The 24,724-nt window shown below is 37.3% G+C and overlaps 2 protein-coding genes across 4 annotated transcripts in view; both read right to left on the bottom strand.

Moving 5' to 3' along the window:
• Positions 1-178, bottom strand: part of ampd2a (adenosine monophosphate deaminase 2a) — a 32,251-nt gene extending 32,073 nt beyond the window's left edge. The window contains exon 1 of the mRNA XM_049471810.1: positions 1-178. This exon is cut by the window's left edge and continues 162 nt beyond it. The gene's annotated coding sequence lies outside the window, so the exon portion shown is untranslated.
• A 2,656-nt stretch (positions 179-2,834) lies between these two features.
• Positions 2,835-22,260, bottom strand: eps8l3a (EPS8-like 3a). Of its 3 annotated transcripts, none has more exons than XM_022682481.2 (20): positions 22,125-22,260; positions 15,520-15,596; positions 15,345-15,415; positions 15,180-15,244; positions 13,551-13,706; positions 13,127-13,267; positions 11,781-11,857; positions 11,593-11,684; positions 10,858-11,021; positions 9,836-9,944; positions 9,455-9,528; positions 8,533-8,607; positions 8,275-8,420; positions 7,042-7,192; positions 6,871-6,902; positions 6,657-6,753; positions 4,768-4,872; positions 4,581-4,666; positions 3,819-3,951; positions 2,835-3,031 (listed from the first exon to the last, which is right to left on the bottom strand). In XM_022682481.2, the coding sequence occupies exons 2-20, from the start codon at positions 15,576-15,578 to the stop codon at positions 3,002-3,004; spliced, it is 1,863 nt and encodes a 620-aa protein (XP_022538202.2). In that variant the 5' UTR covers positions 15,579-15,596; positions 22,125-22,260; the 3' UTR covers positions 2,835-3,001. The 3 variants fall into 3 exon arrangements, with proteins under 3 accessions (XP_022538202.2, XP_022538200.2, XP_022538201.2); XM_022682479.2 differs by having other exon boundaries at positions 9,455-9,531; positions 22,125-22,259; XM_022682480.2 differs by having other exon boundaries at positions 9,455-9,531; positions 15,520-15,581; positions 22,125-22,259.
• Positions 22,261-24,724: the final 2,464 nt, after the last annotated feature.

Here is a 24,724-nt window from a genome sequence, read left to right as displayed (position 1 = left end):
GTAGCCGCTCTGTAACTAAGGAACAGGAGAACTGAGGAACGGTTCTGTTAGAGAACCTGTGCTGCGGGTTCTCCTGAGTTTATTTATTAAAGGAATTAATGAGATAATCTCGCGCTGTTTCTGCACTCCGCTCCTCCACAGCTCTCACTGTTAATAACTGCTCACAAACTCCGCTGGAGTCTGCTTTTATTTCCCGCCCGTTTTCAGCCACTCCTTCGCTGCGATTGGCTAAGCGCTCACTCTCGCTCTCCGCTCACCAATCAGAAGTGCGAGGTGCTGGCCAATCCCGGCGCGGGGGAGGCGGGGCGTGTCGTAAAACGGGTGTGTTTTCGAGGCGAAGGGCTGCAGCTGATCTGATCGGTTTCCTGGAAGTTTGAGAAGCAAAAAAAAGGGGAACCGAATAAAAAACTAAAAAAACACATTTAAAGAGACAGAGCGGATTAACAGAGCAGCCTCAGCCCATATTCAACTAATAAACAACTGATTACAACTGTTTTCCACCGAAATGTGGCTAAAAACAGCAATAAAAACAATATTTCACATTTCTGTAAATATAATTGCTAATAATAGCTGTATGATAAAGCTAGTGTAGCTGTGCATTTGATTTATATATAGTTATCTACAGTCCTGGAGTTATACAGCCCTCACACACACTCCTCAACTGTTTATCACACTGTAACACACTCATACACACCCAATACCCACCCACATACACACACTGAGAGAGAGAGACACACACACACACACACACATACACAAACAAACATACTAACAGTGCATTTTTTCATACAGCAAGAAAATGTTTTATGTCTGATTAGTTTTATTATTTACAGTTTTACAGTCTTAAATTATGTTCTTCTAATACCAAAAATATTTATGTTATCTCTTAGTTTTTCCTCCACACACACACACACACACACACACACACACACACACTGCACCATGGGTCAAAGTCAGCCCCTGTGTTGCTCAATAACTCACCAGCATTACTGGTTACTCAGAGATCAGTGTGTGTGTGTGTGTGTGTGTGTTTGCACTTCCACCACATATTTAAACCATTAACGTTTCTTTTATTATGTTCTAGATAGCAGAGTACCATTATCTGAACTTTCTGTTCCTTACATTTTAAAAATAGCCTTGTTAATCCTGTTTCATTTCAGCTCGTTTATATTCTGGTGTTGTGCCGAATTCAGCACCCCCGCCAGGAAAAGCACCACCTCTCGGGAATGCGCACGTACGTCTTTTCTTGGCTTTAACTTTTTTTAGATTTTTTTTAGAAAATGGAAAAACCAACGATGCTGTTCTAAGCTACGCTGACTCATAAGAAATAATGAAAAATAGTCATGTTACCTGAACCCCCGCCATGAAAAGCACCCCCTCTCTGCAGCACATACACACCGTCTTCTTGATAAAAAGTGCTTTAACTTTACTTAAAACTATAGTTTTTTACATTTATTACACAATTTCAAAATAATATGCATAAACCACACACTGGACAAATTGAGTATCCATTAAAAAAAACTTATTTCTGCCTCTGTTTAATTAGGCTGCACTGTAAAAGCTCAATGAAGGCAGTCTGAGACACTTGGTCTGAGAGACAGATGCAGTTCTACCAAATACATAAGTACAGTAATTCTGGCTCCGCTTATGGTCAGTCTCTACTGCACTGACTTTGGTTCCAAATTCAACAATATAGCAGTTTTTTGGCTTTATTTCTATAAAACAGAAAATAATAGAAGCATTATATTAATCCATTATATACAGTATACAGTCATTGATCACATCTGGATTTATTAACAGTGTGTTACAGATCAACATGATCATCAGATCCAGGTCATTTCAAGTTTCAAAATTCATTTATTTAGTCTTATGCGTTCAGAATATACAAAATAAAAAATACAAATATACATAACACTGTATATTCATCTTATACTGTATTAAATTAATTCACAATTTATTTTTGCAAACCTGATAAAGAAAACAGTTCATTTGTATAAAAAAAAACATGCATAAAAATCTTGTAGATGTTCCAGATTAAATGAGATTATTATTGTTATTGTTATTGTTATATTATTATTGTTTTTTCAGACTGATTTTTTTTCATCCACATTATGATTTAAATACGTAATCTAGTGATGATAAATAAATACATTACATTAAGTATAGATTTACCGGTCATCATACATAAGGGCTAACCTGGTGTTCAATATTAGTACTGTAACTATACTGTTACATAATGTAATTATAATACTCTATAAAATGCGTTACACCCTTACCTAAATAATCTTACTCTATAGAGCTTTCATTTATCAGCAGTATAGAAAAAGTAATTAATAATCATTAATACTAAACTGAACTAAATAAACTTTTTTTCTTGTGCCAATGATTATTCAATTGATTTTAGTTGAAATCTAATCTTAATAAGCTAAGTTAAGCTTATTTTAATTATTTTATATTTTATTTCCTTATGCTTTCTTTTAATAATTACTACTTGGTTCTATTTAATGTTTTCTAAAAGTTTTTTTTTCCTTTGATTCAAAACTTACAAAATACAAATACAAAATCTGGCTAAAAGTGAAACATTCAGTAGATATTTTAAAATTTATGTATCTAAAATATATGGATCTGAATGATTTTTTTAAATTAAAATCTTATTTATTTTTAAATGTATTTTTAACAGCTGATTTATTCACTGTATGAATTATACCCTTAAATATTTCAAGTTTATTAAAAGTCAAATATAAAAAATATACATAATGCAAATTCAAATACATACAGTACCAGTCAAAAGTTTGGACATACACAGGAACACACAGAAATGCAGCTGGAAAATGTTCTGTTTGGCTGTAGTTTATTAAACAGGTCCATTAAGTAGCTTTGTTGAGTCCGGCAGGTGATTCAGTCCAGCTTCACCTGAGAACACCTGAGCTCACCTGAGCCCAGAGGTCCCCCAGAATTCCACACACACACACACTGCCTGTGTGTTTGGTCTTTATTGTTCTCAGACCAGTGGACTCACCTCTCTGGCCATCTACACACACAAACACACACATACACACAAACACACACACACACACATACACACAAACACACACACACAGAATTCCAGCACATTATTATCAGCTATATTTAAGCAATAACACACTCAAGGTTTGTGCTATAACGTACAATATACTACAGTTAGTTCCGAGCCTGCAATGTGATTGGCTAAGAGGCGTTATGTGAGTACCGTTATCAGCCAGTAATGCACTGTAACCGAAGCTCTCCGTGTATTTCTCTAAATCTTTCAATAAACAGTGATAATGGAACTGTAGTATAAATATATCGCAATAATACACTCGAGGTTCATGCTATAACGTGTAATATTTGCACTGCTGTGCTGATCTATTACTGATCTACAACCCCAGCACAGCAGTGCCAATATTACACGTTATAGCACAAACCTTGAGTGTTTTATTGCAATATATTTATACCACAGTTCCATTATTATCACTGTTTATTGAAAGATTTTAAAGAGTTAAAGAGGGGGAGAAAATAGGATCTGTTTGGTTATAAAAACTCCGCCAGTTAAAATAGTTCCATTGCTGCTTTGTTTGTAGCTGTGCTGTTTGGTTTGTAAGCGCTGCATCGTTGCCAGGTTACCTGTATGTGGCGGAGTAATACATGGAGAGCTTGGGTTAGTTACAGTGCATTACCGGCTGATAACGGTACTCATAGAACGTTTATCAACCAATCACATTGCAGGGTCGGAACTAACTGGTATAATATCCCATTATTATTATGTGTGTGTGTGTGTGTGAGAGAGTTTGTGTACTCACAGCGAGTGCTGATTTAACGTTCTGTAATTGATAATAAACTCGTCCTCCTTCCTCAGGACAGACAATCTTCAGCTCATCCCGGGTCATCCCCAACAACATCGGCCCACTGAGACCCCCCAAACACCTGACCGTGCTGAAACACACACACACACACACACATATATATATATATAATACTAGCATTTAATAAAATACTTCTGTAGAAGTTAAAGAAGAATCAACTCAAGCTTTTTACTCTTTAATTTAAAGTAAAAGTACTGGTTTCAAAACTTATACTTAAAGTATAAAATTAAAAGTAATGTAAGGAGAAAAAATAAAGCCATTAAGAACAAAAGCTTAGGCCACGCCCACAGAGTCCTATAGTGCACTATTAACCCCCCCCCCCTCCAAAAAACACATTTTACTAAAAGCCATAATGACTAAAATTATAATGTTGATAATAAAATGTGAGATTTTGCACTAGGCTGTTCTCTAGTGTTTCAGCTGCATATATGTTTTTATTAAATATGAATATATTTTACATACAGTAGAATGTAAATATATAAAATAAGTTTAGTTCTCTTGAGTCTCTACACGGATCTTCTTCATATAGTATACAGCATAAACCAATAGGGAGTCAGAATGGTACATGTTTATTCTTCTCTACATCCAATCACAATCAGATTCACTCTATCTGGATGGAGAGATTTATCTGGATTGGGGTTTTATTGAACGATGAGAAGCCGGATTGATGTATTTGTACAGAGTGAATCAGATACTTACATTTTATTAAAGCCCTTGTACTCCAGCCACGCCTTCACATCCTCCGGCTTTGACTTCCTGTTCAGAACTGGGTTACTGTCAGCTTCCTGTAGGGGGCGTCACACACATCACTACACTGATAAAGTGTATAAATGTGTGTGTGAGAGAGATGCAATATAAAGATACAGGTATGTATCTGTGTACATACCTGTGCGTCCTCATTCTCAGTGGACTTGAGAACGTTATTAGGGACGAAGCCTTCCTGACCACGCCCATTCCTCACCTTCCACCAGCGCTTAGACATGTCCAGCAGCTACACACAAACACACACACACACACACACACACACACAGTTAATTACTTGAATTTCTTGTCTCTTAATAAAGTGTTTGAGAGCATCAGTTAAAGTAAAGTAGTGAAGAGGTAGAGTTACAGGTATACAGTGAATAGTGAATATTTGAGTAATGTTCGGATCCAGATTATGAGAAGAAACAACTACTCAACTAAATTAAGAAAATAATTCTGTTAATTAAAAAATGAAGGACAATTCATACAAAAAGAAGAATTTCAAGTATCCTCAAGTGCAATCATCACAAAACCATAATAAACAACATTATAATGGTGGAACTGGCACTCATCAGGACCACCCCAGGACGGATGTATGTGCAAAAGTTTTACTACAGCAAGTCCATTTTACATCAGAGTTCTCCTCTAACTAAGTAAGGTAAAAAAAATGACTTTAAGAAAAAATGAATGTCAGTCAATATAAAGAGAAGAATTTTAAGAACTTTGAAAGTATCCTCAAGTGCAGTCGCAAAAAGACCATCATAAACAACATTATAACGATGGAACTGGCACTCATCAGGACCGCCCCAGGAAAGGATAAAAGAGCAAGAGTTTCCTCTGTTGCACAGAATAAATTCATTAGAGTTACCAGCTTCAGAAACCACTAAAGTTAACAGCTCAACTCCTCAGATAAGAACATCTAAATGCTTCTTCACAGAGTATTTTAAGTTTGTTTAGCACTGTTTTAAGTTACTACATGATTCCTTATGTGTTCCTTCATAATCTGATAGATCACTTTTTATTTTATTATATATTTTTTTATTGATTATGAACAATACACCAAGAAAACATAATAAAGACAAAAAGTTGTAGTAATACAAACAGTGCAGGGAGAGTACAAAAAAGCCAGCAGGGCTTGTACTAGGCACTTTCCCATTGTATTTAAATGAATTATATTTTAGGTAAATATAAAAAAATGAAGTAAAGGAGATTAGGAAGTGGGAGTGGGGGGGGGGGGGGGGGGGAGAAAAGAAGGGAATACAAATAATGACAGTAACAAAGACAATAACATTGATAGGTAGTCACAAATAGTAGTGCAGGATGTTTAAAGTAATACAGCTTTAGGTAATAACTGATCCTTTAGTGAGCTTTTTGAAAGAAATAAGATTATTGCAAGTTCTTAGATTGTGTGGTAGACAGTTCCAAATACGAGGACCTCTGTGTGAAATTGTGAATTGACTTAATGTAGTTCTGTAAAATGCGGAGTGTAGGTTGTCAGAGGCTCTGGTACAGTGTTGAATAGGAATAAGTTTTGAACACAGTCAGGTAGGAGGTTTTGTTTAAACAAGAAAACGAATTGACTTGTTTGAAAAAGATTAATTTCATAAACATTTAAAATCTTTAAGTTCACAAACAGAGGGCGAGAGGCAGCAGTGAATGGAGAAGAGGTGATCATTCTAACATATCGTTTTTGGAGAATATGAAGGCCTGTGAGATTACTTTTGAAGGTACTAGCCCAAATGATATTGCAGTATGACAGGTATGGATAAATCATTGAATCATACAGATTAAGGAGTATATGCTGAGGTAAAATATATTTGATTCGTCTAATTACGCCTATGTTCCTAGAGATTTTTTGAGAAATTAATTCAACGTGATCTTCACTATTCATTTACTATGTAGGAATAAAAAAAATAAAAAAAAATAAAAGCATTGAATAAGAAGAAGAGGGTCTGTCCAAACTTTTGACCGGTGCTGTATATGTATATATATTTATATATTTATATGGTAAAGTGATTTTAATGAACTGACCTCCACTGTTTCCCCCTTATTCACACTCAGCTCTCGATCGTTCCTCGCTCTGAAGTCACTCAACACACACATCGAGCTGAGAGGCAGCTCCTCAGGGCTGTAACACACACACACACACACACACACGCACAGCAGGGCACAGTCAGGGTTGGTAAAGCTGATGGTGGTCAGAGCATCTTTAATGTGGATTAAATAATAATAATAATAATCTTACCTGGGCTCTGGAATCTGCCATGAACTGGTACTCTAAATCACACACACACACACACACACACACACATATATATATACATATATATATACACACACACATTAGGTATGAAGACATTTAAAAAAATGTTTTGTCTTTGTGTGTATGTGTTTCTCTGTGTGTGTGTGTGTGTACCTGTGCTCCTGCAGACCGCTGGCTGTCCTGCCGCTGTGTGTGTGTGTGTGTAGGTTTTCTCTCGGTGTGTGTGATCTCTGGCGGCTCCCAGCCATCGTTAAACACCGGCGTGAAGGTCGGGATCTTATCATCATCCTCAGGCCACTTCGTACTGAACCAGTTAAGCACAGGTAAGCACAGGTAAACACAGGTAACAACAGGTAAACAAGTACTAACAGGTAAACACAGGTAACAACAGATAACATAGGTAAGCACAGGTGATCAAATACTAACAGGTAAACACAGGTGAACATGTACCAACAGGTAAACACAGGTAAACGCGTACTAACAGCTAAACACAGGTAACAACAGGTCCACACAGGTGAACAAGTACCATCAGGTAAACACAGGTCCACACAGGTAAACAAATGCCAACAGAAAAACACAAGTTCACATAGGTGAACACATACCAACGAGTAAACACAGATAAACACAAGTGAACAAGTACCAACAGTTAACACAGGTAAACACATACAAACAAGTAAGCAGGCAATAACAGGTAAATCCAGATACACAGGTAACTAGAACTGAAGGCAGGTGAACACAGGTTAAGGCAGTTAAATAGATAAACAGAGTTAAAGAGGTTAAATTAAGTAAATAAGTTCCCAGAAACAGGTAAAGACAGTTAAAGGCAGGTAAACAGGTAAAACAATCAAACAGGTAAACACAGGTAGCCATCCGCATTAATCATCGTAATGATGACGACAATAAAGATGAGGAGGATGATAATGATGATGATGATGATGATGAAAAGATAAAGAAGATAAAGAAGATGAAGAGGATGAAGAGGATGATAATGATGATGATGATGATGAAAAGATAAAGAAGATAAAGAAGATGAAGAGGATGAAGAGGATGATAATGATGAGGAGGATGATAAAGATGGACAGGATGAAGAGGATGATGAAGAAGAGGATGAAGAGGATGATGAAGAAGATGAAGAGGATGATGAAGAAGAGGATGAAGAGGATGATGATGGCGAAGAAGAGGATGATAATGAGGATAAAGATGATGATGATAAAAAAGGATGATAATGATGAAGATGAAGATAATGATGAAGAGGATGATGATGATGATGATGGCGAGGAAGAGGATGATAATGAGGATAAAGATGATGATGATAAAAAAGGATGATAATGATGAAGATGATGATGAAGAGGATGATGATGATGATGATGATGGAGAAGGTGTTACCTGGGGATGTTCCAGGCGTCTCCGAGAGACTGCCACAGCTGATCCTCCTCAGGTGAGGCTTCTTCACTCAGAAAGCGAACACACTCCGGCTCCAGCAGAGGAGCGATCACAGAGGGAGGGAGATCATCCTCACACACACTCACCACCTACACACACACACACACACACCTTCTGTTACAGGCTTTAAGACAGTTTAAGGTTATCAATCGGTTTAATGATTATTAGTTTATTAATGTCTATTAGCTTTAGTTGGTTTACCAGCTCCAACACAGAGAAGATACAGTGAGCCAGATCTGCAGCATTGGGGTCCTCAATCTGACCATTCAGCTCCCCCTGAGAGAGAGAGAGAGAGAGAGAGAGAGGGAGAGAGGGAGAGAGAGGGAGAGGAGTGATGAGAAATGAAGAGGAATATGAGTTAATTCTGCTGGATCTGGAGGAGTTTGGTTGGTAATATGGTGGGGTTTGGTTGGTAATCTGGTGGGGTTTGGTTGGTAATCTGGTGGAGTTTGGTTGGTAATCTGGAGGAGTTTGGTTGGTAATCTGGTGGGGTTTGGTTGGTAATCTGGTGGGGTTTGGTTGGTAATCTGGTGGAGTTTGGTTGGTAATCGGGTGGGGTTTGGTTTGTAATCTGGTGGGGTTTGGTTGGTAATCTGCTGGAGTTTGGTTTGTAATCTGGTGGGGCTTGGTTGGTAATCTGATGGAGTTTGGTTGGTAATCTGGTGGGGTTTGGTTGGTAATCTGGTGGAGTTTGGTTGGTAATCTGGAGGAGTTTGGTTGGTAATCTGGTGGGGTTTGGTTGGTAATCTGGTGGGGTTTGGTTGGTAATCTGGTGGAGTTTGGTTGGTAATCGGGTGGAGTTTGGTTTGTAATCTGGTGGGGTTTGGTTGGTAATCTGCTAGAGTTTGGTTTGTAATCTGGTGGGGCTTGGTTGGTAATCTGATGGAGTTTGGTTGGTAATCTGGTGGGGTTTGGTTGGTAATCGGGTGGAGTTTGGTTGGTAATCTGCTAGAGTTTGGTTGGTAATCTGGAGGAGTTTGGTTGGTAATCTGGAGGAGTTTGGTTGGTAATCTGGAGGAGTTTGGTTGGTAATCTGGTGGGGTTTGGTTGGTAATCTGGTGGGGTTTGGTTGGTAATCTGTTGGAGTTTGGTTGGTAATCTGTAGATGTTGGTTGAGACTCACCAGCAGATTAAAGGCCATCTTGATTTTCTGGAGGCAGATGATGAACTGATCCTCAGAGGGCAGATTCTGCACAGCTGCTAAAACACAACCAGCACAGAACACAGTTTAGATTATCTGCTCGGGTCTGACCCGATGCCTGTTAGCATCACAGCTATGCTGCTCCAAACTTACAAGCTTTAAAACATGTATTGTTTCAACATATTGTTAGAAAATAAAGCATAAAGCATAAAAAATGTTTTGGTAGAGGAACATTTCTATAATTATAATTATAGAAATTATATACTCTCTACTTATAATACTCCTTAAGGTGCTGATAAATCATGGATTAGTTTAACAGTTAGAGTTACAGGATGCTGGACTTTGCTGGAAGTTGATCGTTACCTTTCTGCTGCTTCTTCTTCTTTTTCTTCTTCTTATCCACCCTTGGCATCACAGCAGCCACCCTGTCTGAAAACTCTTCTATGTCGTTTATCAGGTGGTTGAGTATGTCCTGCAGGAGAACACATTACAGAACAATATTTTATATAACTATATATTTTCAGCTGAAAAATGTTTATAAACCTGTTCTAACCTTTAAAAAAACGCTTTTACTGTGGTAATATCTGCCTCTGCAGCCAATCAGCTCTCCCTTCTCCTCCGCCCCTAAACCCATACATCACCCAGTGCCAGTCATAAACTACTCCTCCCATTTTTGTTTATCATTTTTCAAGTTTGAGCTAAGGGTTGAGTCAGCTAAAACTTACAAAAGGGGGGTTAGTTCCCCTTTAACTCTTTCTTTACACTTTTACACTGCAGTTAAGAGGATTATGCATTAAGCTCACAAGTAGAAAAAGCTGAAAGACAACAAACTAGCTTCTTATTAAAACAAAAATATGTTCTGTTTTATAGCAGTTACTCAACATTAAAGAAGATTAGGAAACAGAATCATTACAAACAGAGCATTAGTGGATCCCTCTGTGCTGCAATGGTAGAAAAAGCATGACAAAAGTGGCAAAAAAGAGGCAAAATGACACCTTTTCTTACATTTTTGTAGGAATAAAATTGATGTAGTGCCACATAGGGTGTCTCTAGATGAAGAATCAAGCAATATGTGTTGTTTACTGCTGAGTTTAAAAGGTAGAATGCTTTTAATATACGCTAATGTGTTTGTTAAGAGAGTAAGTACATGCCTTTTTCGAGCAAATGTTTCGAGCTGAGCAAAGTGTACTTTTCCCGTCGTTATGATAGCAAAGACACACTGACACGCCCTAAATCAGGGGTCGGCAATTACTGTAAGTTTGGTCATGGGCACGATATTGTTCAGCGCGACAAAGCGAGAGACAGGAGGGGAATGTAAATAAAAGCTCTCCAGAGAAGCATTTTATTGTAATTTTTTTTATTAAAGCTGTAAATCTGAGCCTCACCACGTTCCTCTCTCTCTCCGTATAAGGGGGCGGAGCTGGTGGGGGGCTGTGGTTGCGTTTGGATGTTTTCCGTGCTGGGGTTGGCGAGGTTCTCGGCTCTGGAAGGATGAAGACCGGCTTGTGTCTGGATGAAGGTGGAGATGGAGATGGAGCAGGACTTTCATCTGCAGGAGGGAAACTTAAATTTAAAAGAAAATTTAAAGCAAAGTCCTGCATTAAAGGAGAACTTCTGTGTGAAATTGATTTTAGGTGTAGTAAAACATGATAAAGAGTAAAAACCTTTGTGGAATAGCCCACCTCCGCTCTCCTGCAGCTTTTTGAGATTCAGCAATTTTATTCCGTTTGTCCAAACACTTTTAGACTTTTAGCAGATGAATCGCTTTTTACACCATTAACCAGCCTTAAAGTAGCTCCACACCTTATTGGTAGAATTTGGAGAGCTATGACTGAAGTATTCTGATGCAGCATTGGGGAGTAGCATCACAGCGCTAACGCTCGGAGGAAAGCGCAGCGACTGGGTTGTGATACATCAGCTCACAGATGCAGACTTGTGCTGATCCACATCACCCTAGGAGTGATGAGGGGAAAGAGCGTCATCTACTGATAAACTGTACACACCCAGAGAGAAACAGCAAGGACAACTGTGCTCTCTCTGGGCTCTGGCAAGCTGCATGAGCGGGATTCGAACCAGCGATTTTCTCAATCATAGTGGCAGTGCTTATGGTTGTGTCATACCGTAGTCTGGAGCACTCCAGTCCTCTTTTTTGGGTTCTGGAGGTCGAGCTGAGTTTCTGCTGTCTTTCTTTATCAGAGGTCCAGGTCTTGTCCTGACAGAAAGAGAAATAGAGGGGATTTATCCTGTTATCTGTAGATTTTTCATGCAGGATGTTCTCCTGATAGCTAAAGGAACATCGGGACATTACCTGTTCTTATTACCGTCCTGCACCCTGTCCATCCTGTTCTGCAGAACTCGCTCCAGATCTCGCTGGATGTAATCGGCCTGCAGAACAGACCCAGAAAACCAGATCAGAACCTGAGAGTATCTCTCCAGAAAGTCATGGTGAATGGATGGATTGTTTTGCACATTTTGGGGCTTTCCCTGCTTTCAGCACACTTGGTAATCTAACCAGCTCATCATCAAGCTCTTTTAGAATTTAAGGCCTAGGTTAAAGCAGGTAATGTGCTGGATACGTACAGTGTGTTTGGTAGGGGTGGGACAAAAAATGTGTTATTGCAATATATCTTATATATAGTTTTTGATTTCGATACCTAATCAATATGTGGGTCAAATGTTGATATATTTATTGAAACACAGGAGCTCTAAACTCCTTAAGACCGCCCCGCCCCCTAATTAGACAAATCAACCCTTGTGAAAAAGAAATATACTTAAGAGCAAGTATGTTTAAATTAGGTTAAGAATACTAGAAGCACATTTCCTATTTAGTATACTTTATGAAAATACACATTAACTATTAACTTTCTGTGTATTTCCCTAAAATGCACTTTTAAGCAATATGCTTTAAATTATATGTTGTGTTGATAAAAAAAATATGCAGTGGAAGTTCATTTTAGTGTATTTTTTTCCCCAGTAGCATTAAGGTGTAACGATACGTGCATCAATACGCAAAGTAGCACATTTACGAAATACTTCAAGTGTGTTAAAAATTATGTTTAAAAAACACAAACTTAAATCTACTCATGTTCACAGAAGATATACGAAAAAAGAACTCAAAAGCACAATCTAATGCTTTTATGATGTGTTTAAATATAGCTTAATTACAATTGAAATAGAAAGTTGCCATGAGTTGTTTCAAATTAGTACATTTAAAATGTATTTATTAATTTTAATGTTAAAAGTATTTACTTTTCCATGTTAAAAACACTTAAATACACTTTTCTTTTACAAGGGCAGTTCCGTTTGGGCTTATAAAAATCATACATCACCAACATAGGGTGCTGTACAGCCATACAGATGGCTGGTGCTAAGGAACTTAGTATTCTAACGTTCCTTGTTCCAGAACCCTCTCTTGTTGGTGGAAACGCGACAAACTGGTTCAAAATTAGGTTTGCAAACCACAACATCGGTGGAACAGTGCCATAGAGAATTGTCTTATTGTAATTATATCAATTAATATTGTCATTATCGTGGTCAACGCATTTCTTTGTAATTTCCACCTCTAATGTTTGGTATATCCAGTTTGATCCAATATTGATCAGCTTGATAGTGGATTAAAGTTTTGGAGAGTCTCTATAAACGTATTTATCTCACCCTTAGAGAGTCGCTCTGGAACATGAAGACACTGGTCCCTCTGTCCTGTACTGAGACGGTCAGTAAGGAGTTATAAACACAACTGTCCATCACAGCTTTCACCTCCAACACCCGACTCACAGCCAGACTGTCCAGCTCCTCCTATAAAAGTAGAGAGATCGAGAAATAAAAACCACAAATACTGTATATAAAGAAATAGAGACAAAGAGATTCATGATTTGAATCTGGTTCATGCAGCTTGCCATCAGCTGCCGGAGCCCCGAGAGAGCACGATTGTCCTTGCTCTCACTGGGTGGGTACAGTACAGTAGATGGCACTCTCTCTTTCCTCTCATCACTCCTAGGGTGATGTGGATCAGCACAAGGCTGCGTCTGTGAGCTGATGTATCGAAACCACAGCAGGGTTTTTATACAGAAGTTCGGACCTTGGTCTCGAGGTCGGTGAGCAGGAGGTTCCCCTTCTTCAGCTCCAGGATCATGTCCTGCCCCCAGACGCGTCCCGTCTCCTCCAGCAGCTTCAGACGCTCCACGCAGTCCGACACGTCCCTCAGCTCACCCGCCAGCTCACACGTTAACAAGTGCTACACACACACACACACACACACACACACACACACACACACACACGACAAACATCAGATCGTAGTTAACATTGTCTCTGATCTCTGTTAATAAAAAAAGGTTATTAATTGACAATTACACTGATTTCTGATCATTTATTTTTTATTTCTCTGCTCATAGGGAATGCTGCTGATATATGATATAGATAACAGGGAACAATATAGATTTCTGATTAAAAGGAATGCTACTGATCTCTCAATTTTGAATAATTTCTGATTGTATTTAGTTATCTATTTGATCTCTGACCATAGGGAATGCTATTGATCTTTAATAATAAAAGATATTACTGATTGCATGTAATTATGTTACAGATTTCTGATTAAAAGGAATGCTACTGATTTTTATTAACATAAAATGTTATTCATTTCTAATTGTATTTAATGCCATTGATCTCTTATCATTGGAAATGTCTTTGATTTGTGATAGTAGCAAAAATATTGATTTCTGACTGTAGTAAATGTAATTGTTACGCAGCCTGACTCTCCTTCCACACTACCGGACTCCATTTCCCAGAATCCTATGATTTATGACTTCACCGTCAGTCGCTCAGATTCATCTGTGTTCTGAGGAAGTTCCGGGTTATGCTCATCATGTATTTTGTATTTAAGGCTGCATTATGTAAACTATCTTCACAAGGTATTGTCGACTTTGGTTGCATACTAAGCATTTCTCATGGTTTCTTCTAGTGCCTTCTCGTTTCGACCCTCTTTTCAGGCTTTCAGCCTGTAAATAAACCCGTCTGTTCATTTTACCCGGCAAGCGTCGCTCCACTCTGCCTGGCGTTACAGTAATAGAGCAGGGGTGGGCAGTAGGCGGCCCGCGGACCAGATGTGAGGTTTTCAAAACTATAATGAACGATAATTAAAAAATGATCAAATAAAATGCTTCTCTGGAGAGCTTTTGTTTATATTCCTCCTCTCTCTCTCTCCGTGTGAATTTAGTTTACACCTGTTCTTGTTTTTACACCCGTTCTCAGGCTCCCGATATTCTTTTTCCTGGCCGAGTCCCTATTCACTAGCTGGGGCAGCGGTAGCATATTGGACCGCGACCCTGACAACACTGGTTCAATCCCACGTGAGGAGCAGTGTGATTATTTATTTGTTTATTTATTTATTTTTCCTTTCTTCTTGGGTTTACCTGCTTTGAGATCAACTGTTCTGCAATTGGGTTCAACAACCCTCTGGGCTGGAGAGCTACTAGTCTGTAGCACTCCATCCCATTACATATAATTTCCCAAAACAGAAGTTTTTTTTGTGTCCACCACGTAATGACTTAATCGCTGACCCCTGTCATAGAGAATGCTATTGGTCTTTATTTACAGGATATAGAAAATGTATTGATACTGTTGATTTCCAATCATAGTTCATGTTATTAATCTCTTATTAATATAAGTGATATTGATTTCAGCTGTAAAGAGATGTGTGTTACAGTACCTCCACTCTGTACTGGAACTTGCTGAGCTCCTGGTTGATGGACTCTGCGTACTCCTTCCTCCTCACTGTTAGAGAAGAACAGTGTTACTGAGGAGAACACACTGCAGTGTGTATCAATGTGTGTGTGTGTGTGTGTGTGTGTGTGTGTGTATCTTCTACACGCACTGTATATGGATTTAGCGGTGGGTCTGGATAAACTGGAGGCCAGAGAGGAGCTGTCGTCCACAGAGTACCCACTGAAAACACAAGATATATTCATTTTAAAGCTCCTAAATCAATCAGTAATCAATAATCATTAGCTGTGATCGGGTTAGATCAATATCAGGGCAGGAGCATTTACCTGGAGTCAGCATAGCTGCTGGAGCTGAAGTCGAACACACTGCTGCTCTCGAACATCATCAGCTGCTCACACACACACTGCAGTCATTAAAGAAATAAAGACAGATTACACAAATTACACAACTCCTCCTAGGTGGTTGCTAGGGTGCTAGGGAATGCTTTTGATTACTAATAATATTAATGTTTTTGATTTCTGAACATGACTGACACAAACAATCGGTTCAGAAAATGCAGACTATGCAGCATACACAATATCCAGGTGGTTGCTAAGGTGTTGCTAGATCAAACGGATCATATTACTGATCTCTGATAAGGGAAATGCTTCTGATTTCTAATAATATTAATTTTTTTGATCTCTGAACATGACTGACACAAACATTCGGTACATAAAATGTAGATTATGCTGCATATACAATTCCTAAGTGGTTGCTAAGGTGTTGTTAGATCATATGAAACGTTATTTCTGATAAGAAGGAATGCTTTTGATTAATAATAATATTAATGTTTTTGATCTCTGAACATGACTGACACAAACAATCGGTTCAGAAAATGCAGATTATGCAGCATACACAATATCCAGGTGGTTGCTAAGGTGTTGCTAGATCATACGGATCATATTACTGATCTCTGATAAGGGCAATGCTTCTGATTTTTAATAATATTAATGTTTTTGATCTCTGAACATGACTGACACAAATATTCGGTACAGATTATGCTAGGTACAGAAGGTCCAGGTGGTTGCTACGGTGTGCTAGATTTTACTGATCATGTTTTTGATCTCTGATAAGAGGGAATGCTTATGATTTTAAATAACATGAACATTTTTGATTTCGTAACATGATTGATACAAATATTCGGTACAGAAAATGCAGATTATACAGCATACACAACATCCAGGTGGTTGCTAAGGTGTTGCTAGAAGATACAGATCATGTTGATGATCTCTAATAAACAGGAACGCTTTTGATTTCTAATAATATAAATGTTTTTGATCTCTGAACATGACTAACACAAACAATCGATACAGAAAATACAGATAACGAAACATACTTAATTCCTAGGTGGTTGCTAAGGTGTTGTTTTATCATAGGAAAATAGGTTACTGATGTCTGACAATAAGGAATACTTCTGTAATTCTAATAATATTAATGTTTTTGATCTCTGAACATCACTGATACAAAATCGGTACAAAAATGCAAATTATGTAGCATAAATAAAGTACAGGTGGTTGCTAAGGTGTTGCTAGATGATAAGGATCATGTTGTTAATCTCTGATAATACTGAATGTTTTTGATCTCTGAACATCACTGATACAAACAATCGCTACATTACGGAGCCCGGGAGGGGCCGTGGATAAAAAAAACAATTAAATCGAGTGAACGATGTAGCAGTTCGTGCTCACGTTTTCTTTAATTCGAGTGAACGATTTGCAATTCGTGCTCACGATTTCTTTAATTGGTGCTCACGATTTCTGTAATTCGTGCGCACGATTTCTGTAATTCGAGTGAACGATTTCTGTAATTCCTGCTCACGTTTTTATGCAATAAGACAATAAGCTGGGAGGGAAAGGAGCATTTTCTCTCTTGATCTGTTACAGGGGTGCAGTGATGATAATCAGTTATCTACCTTTATAACCTGCTGATATTAATGCACTAGTGTTACAGTTAGATGTACAGTACAGTGAGCAGATTTTGCCTGGTGGTGGAATCTCTACAGCGCGTGGGGGAGAGCCGTCCGCGGCACGGGTTCCCTGGCCGCGAGCGCAGGTCTTCACGGAGCTTATTTACCAACAATATAGACAAATATAGTCAATTCCAGTCATGATTAAAGGAAACAAACATTACTAATGCAGGATAACTGTGTGTTATTAAAACCAGATCAAAACAAAGTTATAATGCAATGTGGAACTGTTTATAATTTCTTATTTTCAACAATAGTATAACGTAAAGAAGTATAATTATATAAATATACAGCTATAAGACTTAGGTCCAAATGTACACTGTAAAAGTTAATAAAGATAATACAAAATTAATGCAAGGTGTGACAGTTGTCTATGAATGGCTCATATAAGAGCTGCTTTAAATATGTAACACTATATAAAATCAAAATAGCTGGTCTAAAATACTATTAATACAATGTATTAAGATATTTAGTAAATAGGCATTTCATATAATAATTTGGATCAATTTGATAATTTATTCCAATATGTTTCCTAAAATAATTAAGTTTCTATATCTGATGAAATGTCCTGAATATCTGCTTATTCTCAAATCACAGTGTCCTGCCCAGAAACATGCCACAAGCTTCAAATAAAAAATATAATAATTATAAACTTCTTAAATGTATATTTTCTGAATTATGTGTTTATTTATTATACAAATTATTAAAATATAGATTAAATCTATCATAAAAGTAATAATGATGTAACCAGATTTAAGAAGGTGTGCATTTCCTTGGAGGCTGGCTGAATGTTATTTAGAAATTAATAAACACATTTGCACATTGCATTATAACTTTGTTTTGATCTGGTTTTAATAACACACAGTTGTCCTGCATCAGTAAAATGTTTGTTTCCTTTATTCATGACTGGAATTGACTGTATTTGTCTACATTGTTGGTAAATAAGCTCCGTGAAGACCTGCGCGCGCGGCAGGTGTCTGGCGGCGGGGGAACCGATGCCGCGGACGGCTCTCCCCCACGCGCTGTAGAGATTCCACCACCAGGCAAAATCTGCTCACTGTACTGTACATCTAACTGTAACACTAGTGCATTAATAACAGCAGGTTATAAAGGTAGATAACTGATTATCATTACTGCACCCCTGTAACAGATCAAGAGAGAAAATGCTCCTTTCTACGGAGCCCGGGAGGGGCCGTGGATAAAAAAAACAATTAAATCGAGTGAACGATGTAGCAGTTCGTGCTCACGTTTTCTTTAATTCGAGTGAACGATTTGCAATTCGTGCTCACGATTTCTTTAATTGGTGCTCACGATTTCTGTAATTCGTGCGCACGATTTCTGTAATTCGAGTGAACGATTTCTGTAATTCCTGCTCACGTTTTTATGCAATAAGACAATAAGCTGGGAGGGAAAGGAGCATTTTCTCTCTTGATCTGTTACAGGGGTGCAGTGATGATAATCAGTTATCTACCTTTATAACCTGCTGATATTAATGCACTAGTGTTACAGTTAGATGTACAGTACAGTGAGCAGATTTTGCCTGGTGGTGGAATCTCTACAGCGCGTGGGGGAGAGCCGTCCGCGGCACGGGTTCCCTGGCCGCGAGCGCAGGTCTTCACGGAGCTTATTTACCAACAATATAGACAAATATAGTCAATTCCAGTCATGATTAAAGGAAACAAACATTACTAATGCAGGATAACTGTGTGTTATTAAAACCAGATCAAAACAAAGTTATAATGCAATGTGGAACTGTTTATAATTTCTTATTTTCAACAATAGTATAACGTAAAGAAGTATAATTATATAAATATACAGCTATAAGACTTAGGTCCAAATGTACACTGTAAAAGTTAATAAAGATAATACAAAATTAATGCAAGGTGTGACAGTTGTCTATGAATGGCTCATATAAGAGCTGCTTTAAATATGTAACACTATATAAAATCAAAATAGCTGGTCTAAAATACTATTAATACAATGTATTAAGATATTTAGTAAATAGGCATTTCATATAATAATTTGGATCAATTTGATAATTTATTCCAATATGTTTCCTAAAATAATTAAGTTTCTATATCTGATGAAATGTCCTGAATATCTGCTTATTCTCAAATCACAGTGTCCTGCCCAGAAACATGCCACAAGCTTCAAATAAAAAATATAATAATTATAAACTTCTTAAATGTATATTTTCTGAATTATGTGTTTATTTATTATACAAATTATTAAAATATAGATTAAATCTATCATAAAAGTAATAATGATGTAACCAGATTTAAGAAGGTGTGCATTTCCTTGGAGGCTGGCTGAATGTTATTTAGAAATTAATAAACACATTTGCACATTGCATTATAACTTTGTTTTGATCTGGTTTTAATAACACACAGTTGTCCTGCATCAGTAAAATGTTTGTTTCCTTTATTCATGACTGGAATTGACTGTATTTGTCTACATTGTTGGTAAATAAGCTCCGTGAAGACCTGCGCGCGCGGCAGGTGTCTGGCGGCGGGGGAACCGATGCCGCGGACGGCTCTCCCCCACGCGCTGTAGAGATTCCACCACCAGGCAAAATCTGCTCACTGTACTGTACATCTAACTGTAACACTAGTGCATTAATATCAGCAGGTTATAAAGGTAGATAACTGATTATCATTACTGCACCCCTGTAACAGATCAAGAGAGAAAATGCTCCTTTCCCTCCGAGCTTCTTGTCTTATTGCGCATAAAAACGTGAGCACGAATTACAGAAATCGTTCACTCGAATTAAAATAAAACGTGAGCACGAATAGCAAAACGTGAGCACGATTTAGAGAAAACGTGAGCACGAATAGCAAATCGTGAGCACGATTTAAAGAAAACGTGAGCACGATTTAAAGAAAACGTGAGCACGAATAGCAAATCGTGAGCACGATTTAATTATTTTTTTTATCCACGGCCCCTCCGGGGCTCCGTACCTTTCCCTCCGAGCTTCTTGTCTTATTGCGCATAAAAACGTGAGCACGAATTACAGAAATCGTTCACTCGAATTAAAATAAAACGTGAGCACGAATAGCAAAACGTGAGCACGATTTAGAGAAAACGTGAGCACGAATAGCAAATCGTGAGCACGATTTAAAGAAAACGTGAGCACGAATAGCAAAACGTGAGCACGATTTAAAGAAAACGTGAGCACGAATAGCAAATCGTGAGCACGATTTAATTATTTTTTTTATCCACGGCCCCTCCGGGGCTCCGTACTACATAATATGCAGATTATGCAACATACACAACGTCCAGGTGGTTGCTAAGGTGTTGTTATATCATAGGAAAATAGGTTATTGATGTCTGATAATAGGAAATACTTCTGTAATTCTAATAATAGGAAATGTTTTTAGTCTCTGAACGTAACTGACATAAACAATCAGTACAGAATATGCAGATTATGCAACATACACAATTTCCAGGTGGTTGCTAAGGTGTTTCCGTTTCAAATCATTGCAATGCTGTTGCTAAGTGGTTGTTTTGCTGTTGCTAAGTGGTTATATTTCCAGAATGTTCCTGCTTTTACATAATATTCCCATAATGATTATATTCTGAAAAAAATGGACAGAAATCGCTGCCACACAGGATTTATATGTATTGATCTCTTTATCATATGTATTGGAAATGCTGTAAAGATCATTATATAGAATAAATCAATCAGAGACTGTTATACACGTCTGAATATATAGAACATTATTGATCTCTGGTCATGTGGAATGTTTTGCTATCTTCTCCTGGATACGACCTGCAGGTTTATAGAGCCATAAAGACTAATAACCTCCCGGCTCAGATACATCACACACACACACACACACACCAAGAAGTAGTAGCTGGAATCAAATATTATATAAGCTTTTTATGTGTAAATTTAATGATGAAAGGATGAGTTTATTGGGAGAAAAAACTTTGAAACTACTGAAAGGAGGCTCTTCATACATTTTCTGAAAAGCATCACGGTTCTTATAAGCCAGAACCAAACTCGTTCCAGAACCAGAGTTCTTTTTGTGGAAAAACGCTCAAAATGTGACAGCGGCTGGTCCATAGATGTTCTAGATGGTCATCAATTTAAAACAACCAAAAGAACATTCAAAAACTGTGCAAAAAATGAAGTTTTACTCTTCAGTTTCTGAATCAGTTTCTCTGATTTTGCTATTTATAGGTTTATGTTTGAGTAAAATAAACATTGTTGTTTTATTCTATAAACTACAGATAACATTTCTCCCAAATTTCAAATAAAAATATTCTCATTTAGAGCATTTATTTACAGAAAATGAGAAATGGCTGAAATAACAAAAAAAAAGATGCAGAACTTTCAGACCTCAAATAATGCAAAGAAAACAACAAGTTCATATTTATAAAGTTTTAAGTGTCAGAAATCAATATTTGGTGGAATAACCCTGGTTGGTTTTTAATCACAGTTTTAATTTCATGCATCTTGGCATCATGTTCTCCTCCACCAGTCTTACACACTGCTTTTGGATAACTTTATGCTGCTTTACTCCTGGTGCAAAAATTCAAGCAGTTCAGTTTGGTGGTTTGATGGCTTGTGATCATCCATCTTCCTCTTGTTTATATTCCAGAGGTTTTAAATTTGGTAAAATCAAAGAAACTCATCATTTTTAAGTATATATATATATATATATATATATATATATATATATATATATATATATATATATATATATATATATATATATATATAATCAGCAAACCGGATCAGTCAGTAGAGTTTGAACAGTTGTAATAATCACGAGGTAAACCAGTCAAGTAGAATCAGATCACCTGAGTAACAACTAGGTTTAGACACCTGTTTTAATCCAATCCAGTAAGGCTGTAGCTGCAATAACATTAATAATATTATGATTATTATTATTATTATAATAATAAATGATCCAGATTTACCTTTAAAGAGCAGCTCTGTCCGGTTTTGCTCCTGAAGATCCGGAGAAACTCCTCCTCAGATCAGAGCAAAGTCCTGCAGGGCGAGAGAGAGCGAGATCAGCTGCACACAGGATACAGGCGATATACAGTCAGCTGTGTGGACTGATGACTGTAGGTGTGTCTTCTGCTCCTCAGATCAAAGGCCATCACTGATCTTACCTGTACATCCCACTCACCTGCTGCACCGATCCTAAACACACCTTAACCAACCAAATCTTAATACATAATCTCAGGATTACACCCTAATCCCAAATTAGACACAGCTAACAGCTCTGTACACTGCACAAAACTAAACCTTAGCAAGTGAAATTATATTATTTTAAGGCAATTCATCTTATTTTTTTGTCTGATAATAGGAAAGGTGTTCGATCTCTGAACATGACTGATACATGGTGGTTGCTAAGGTGGTTGCTAGGGTGTTATTAGATTATAGTAAAAGTTATCGATCTCTGATTAGAAGGAATGCCTCTGATTTCTAGTAATATGAAAGTTTTGATCTCTGAACATGACTGATACATGGTGGTTGCTAAGGTGGTTGCTAGGGTGTTATTAGATTATAGTAAAAGTTATCGATCTCTGATTAGAAGGAATGCCTCTGATTTCTAGTAATATGTAAGTTTTGATCTCTGAACATGACTGATACATGGTGGTTGCTAAGGTGGTTGCTAGGGTGTTATTAGATTATAGTAAAAGTTATCAATCTCTGATTAGAAGGACTGCCTCTGATTTCTAGTAATATGAAAGTTTTGATCTCTGAACATGACTGATACATGGTGGTTGCTAAGGTGGTTGCTAGGGTGTTATTAGATTATAGTAAAAGTTATCGATCTCTGATTAGAAGGACTGCCTCTGATTTCTAGTAATATGAAAGTTTTGATCTCTGAACATGACTGATACAAACAGTTGATACAGAAAATGCAGATTACGCAACATACACAATTCCTAGGTGGTTGCTAAGGTGTTGTTATATCATCAGAAAAGTTATTGATTTCTGATAATAGGAAATGTTTTCAATCTCTGAACGTGACTGATACAAACAATCGGTACCGAAAATGCAGATTACGCGACATACACAATTTCTAGGTGGTTCCTAGGGTGTTGTTAAAACACAGGGCAATAGGTTGCTGATGTCTGATAATGAGGAATTATTCTGTTAACTCTAATAATAGGATTTTTTTTTTGTGTCTGAACATAACTGACATAAACAATCAATACAGAATATGCAATCTTATTCAGTCTTACTTAGAATTTTCTAAGTAATTCAAACTTAAATAAGCACAACAAATTGTACACAAGAGTTATACTGATTCTTGTGTCCAAATTTAAGCCACAAAATAAAGGACTTTGGTTTGATTTTTGTTTAGTCTCACTTCACTTATTTTGAGACTTTCTTAGAAATCTTACTAAGAAAATTTAGCTTGGCATATTTTTTTGCTTAATTTAAGCGTTTACGTCTCATTTTACACATATTTTGTCTATTTTTTTCCCCAATGGATTTTTTTTTGTATAAATCTCTGAGGAGAACTCAGAACTCAGGTTTACCCTTCAGCTGTCTGACTAATCCTTATTATTATTATTATTTTTATTATTAATAATTATAATAATAATATCTGACTAATTAAATAATGATTATACCACACAGTTTTAGTCTGATTGTTCCACAGTGCACCAGCAGAGGGCATTGTAAAGTCAGGATTTAACTAGTTTATTTAATCAGTTTTTCAAATTATGTACTTCACAAAAAATGCAAAACAGATTTATATTTTTTCGGTGCTGGCTTTATCCCCAACCATCGTTGAATCAGTACTAATTTGAATAAGTCATGGTTTGTCTTCCACAACACTACTGCAAAAGGAGAAGGTGTCCAATCCAAAACATTTTAAGAAACTATCCTAATATGCAGTTTAAAAACGTTAGAAAGATGAAACTGGCACTCATCAGGACTGCCCCAGGAAAGGAAGAGCAAGAGTTTCCTCTGTTGTACAGGATACGTTCATCAGGATAAGTTACCAGCCTCAGAAACAGCAAGTTAACAGAGTAATTTGTTTTTGCACATTTTTTCCCACATTAAATTTTTTTTATATATATGGATAATTTTAAAGGAAGAAACAGGCAGAAATGGGGAAATGGGTTCTTTTGGCTCCTGAGTTCCCCATAGAGTCAGTAAGTCCAGCTGTATCACTCATCACACCCAAACAGTACTTTGGGAGGGGCACTGAGTGATGTTTAGGTTTAGGGGCGGGGCATGAGGGAAAGCTGATTGGCTGAGCTGCAGCAGCAGCAGTGTGCCTCTGATATCGGTGAGATGCAGATGGTTGGATGTCAACTGGTATGTTTTATAACTTCAAAAGAACACATTTCAGCTTATAATGAAACAAAAAATATGGTTTAGGGTTCAGTGGCTCTTTAACCGTTTAAGCAACCATCTTAACCACCTTGACCAGATGAAACTGGCTATGCTGGGTTTTAATTTTTTTTTTTAGCAGAGAAGGTTTAGACCAATGGAGATCATTCAGCTGGATCATGAAGCAGCTACACAAACAGAAGGAGGAAACGAAGCA

Source organism: Astyanax mexicanus, chromosome 24 (assembly GCF_023375975.1).
Source record: "Astyanax mexicanus isolate ESR-SI-001 chromosome 24, AstMex3_surface, whole genome shotgun sequence".
Lineage (NCBI taxonomy): Eukaryota > Metazoa > Chordata > Actinopteri > Characiformes > Acestrorhamphidae > Astyanax > Astyanax mexicanus.
This window is presented reverse-complemented; position numbering and strand designations above follow the sequence as displayed.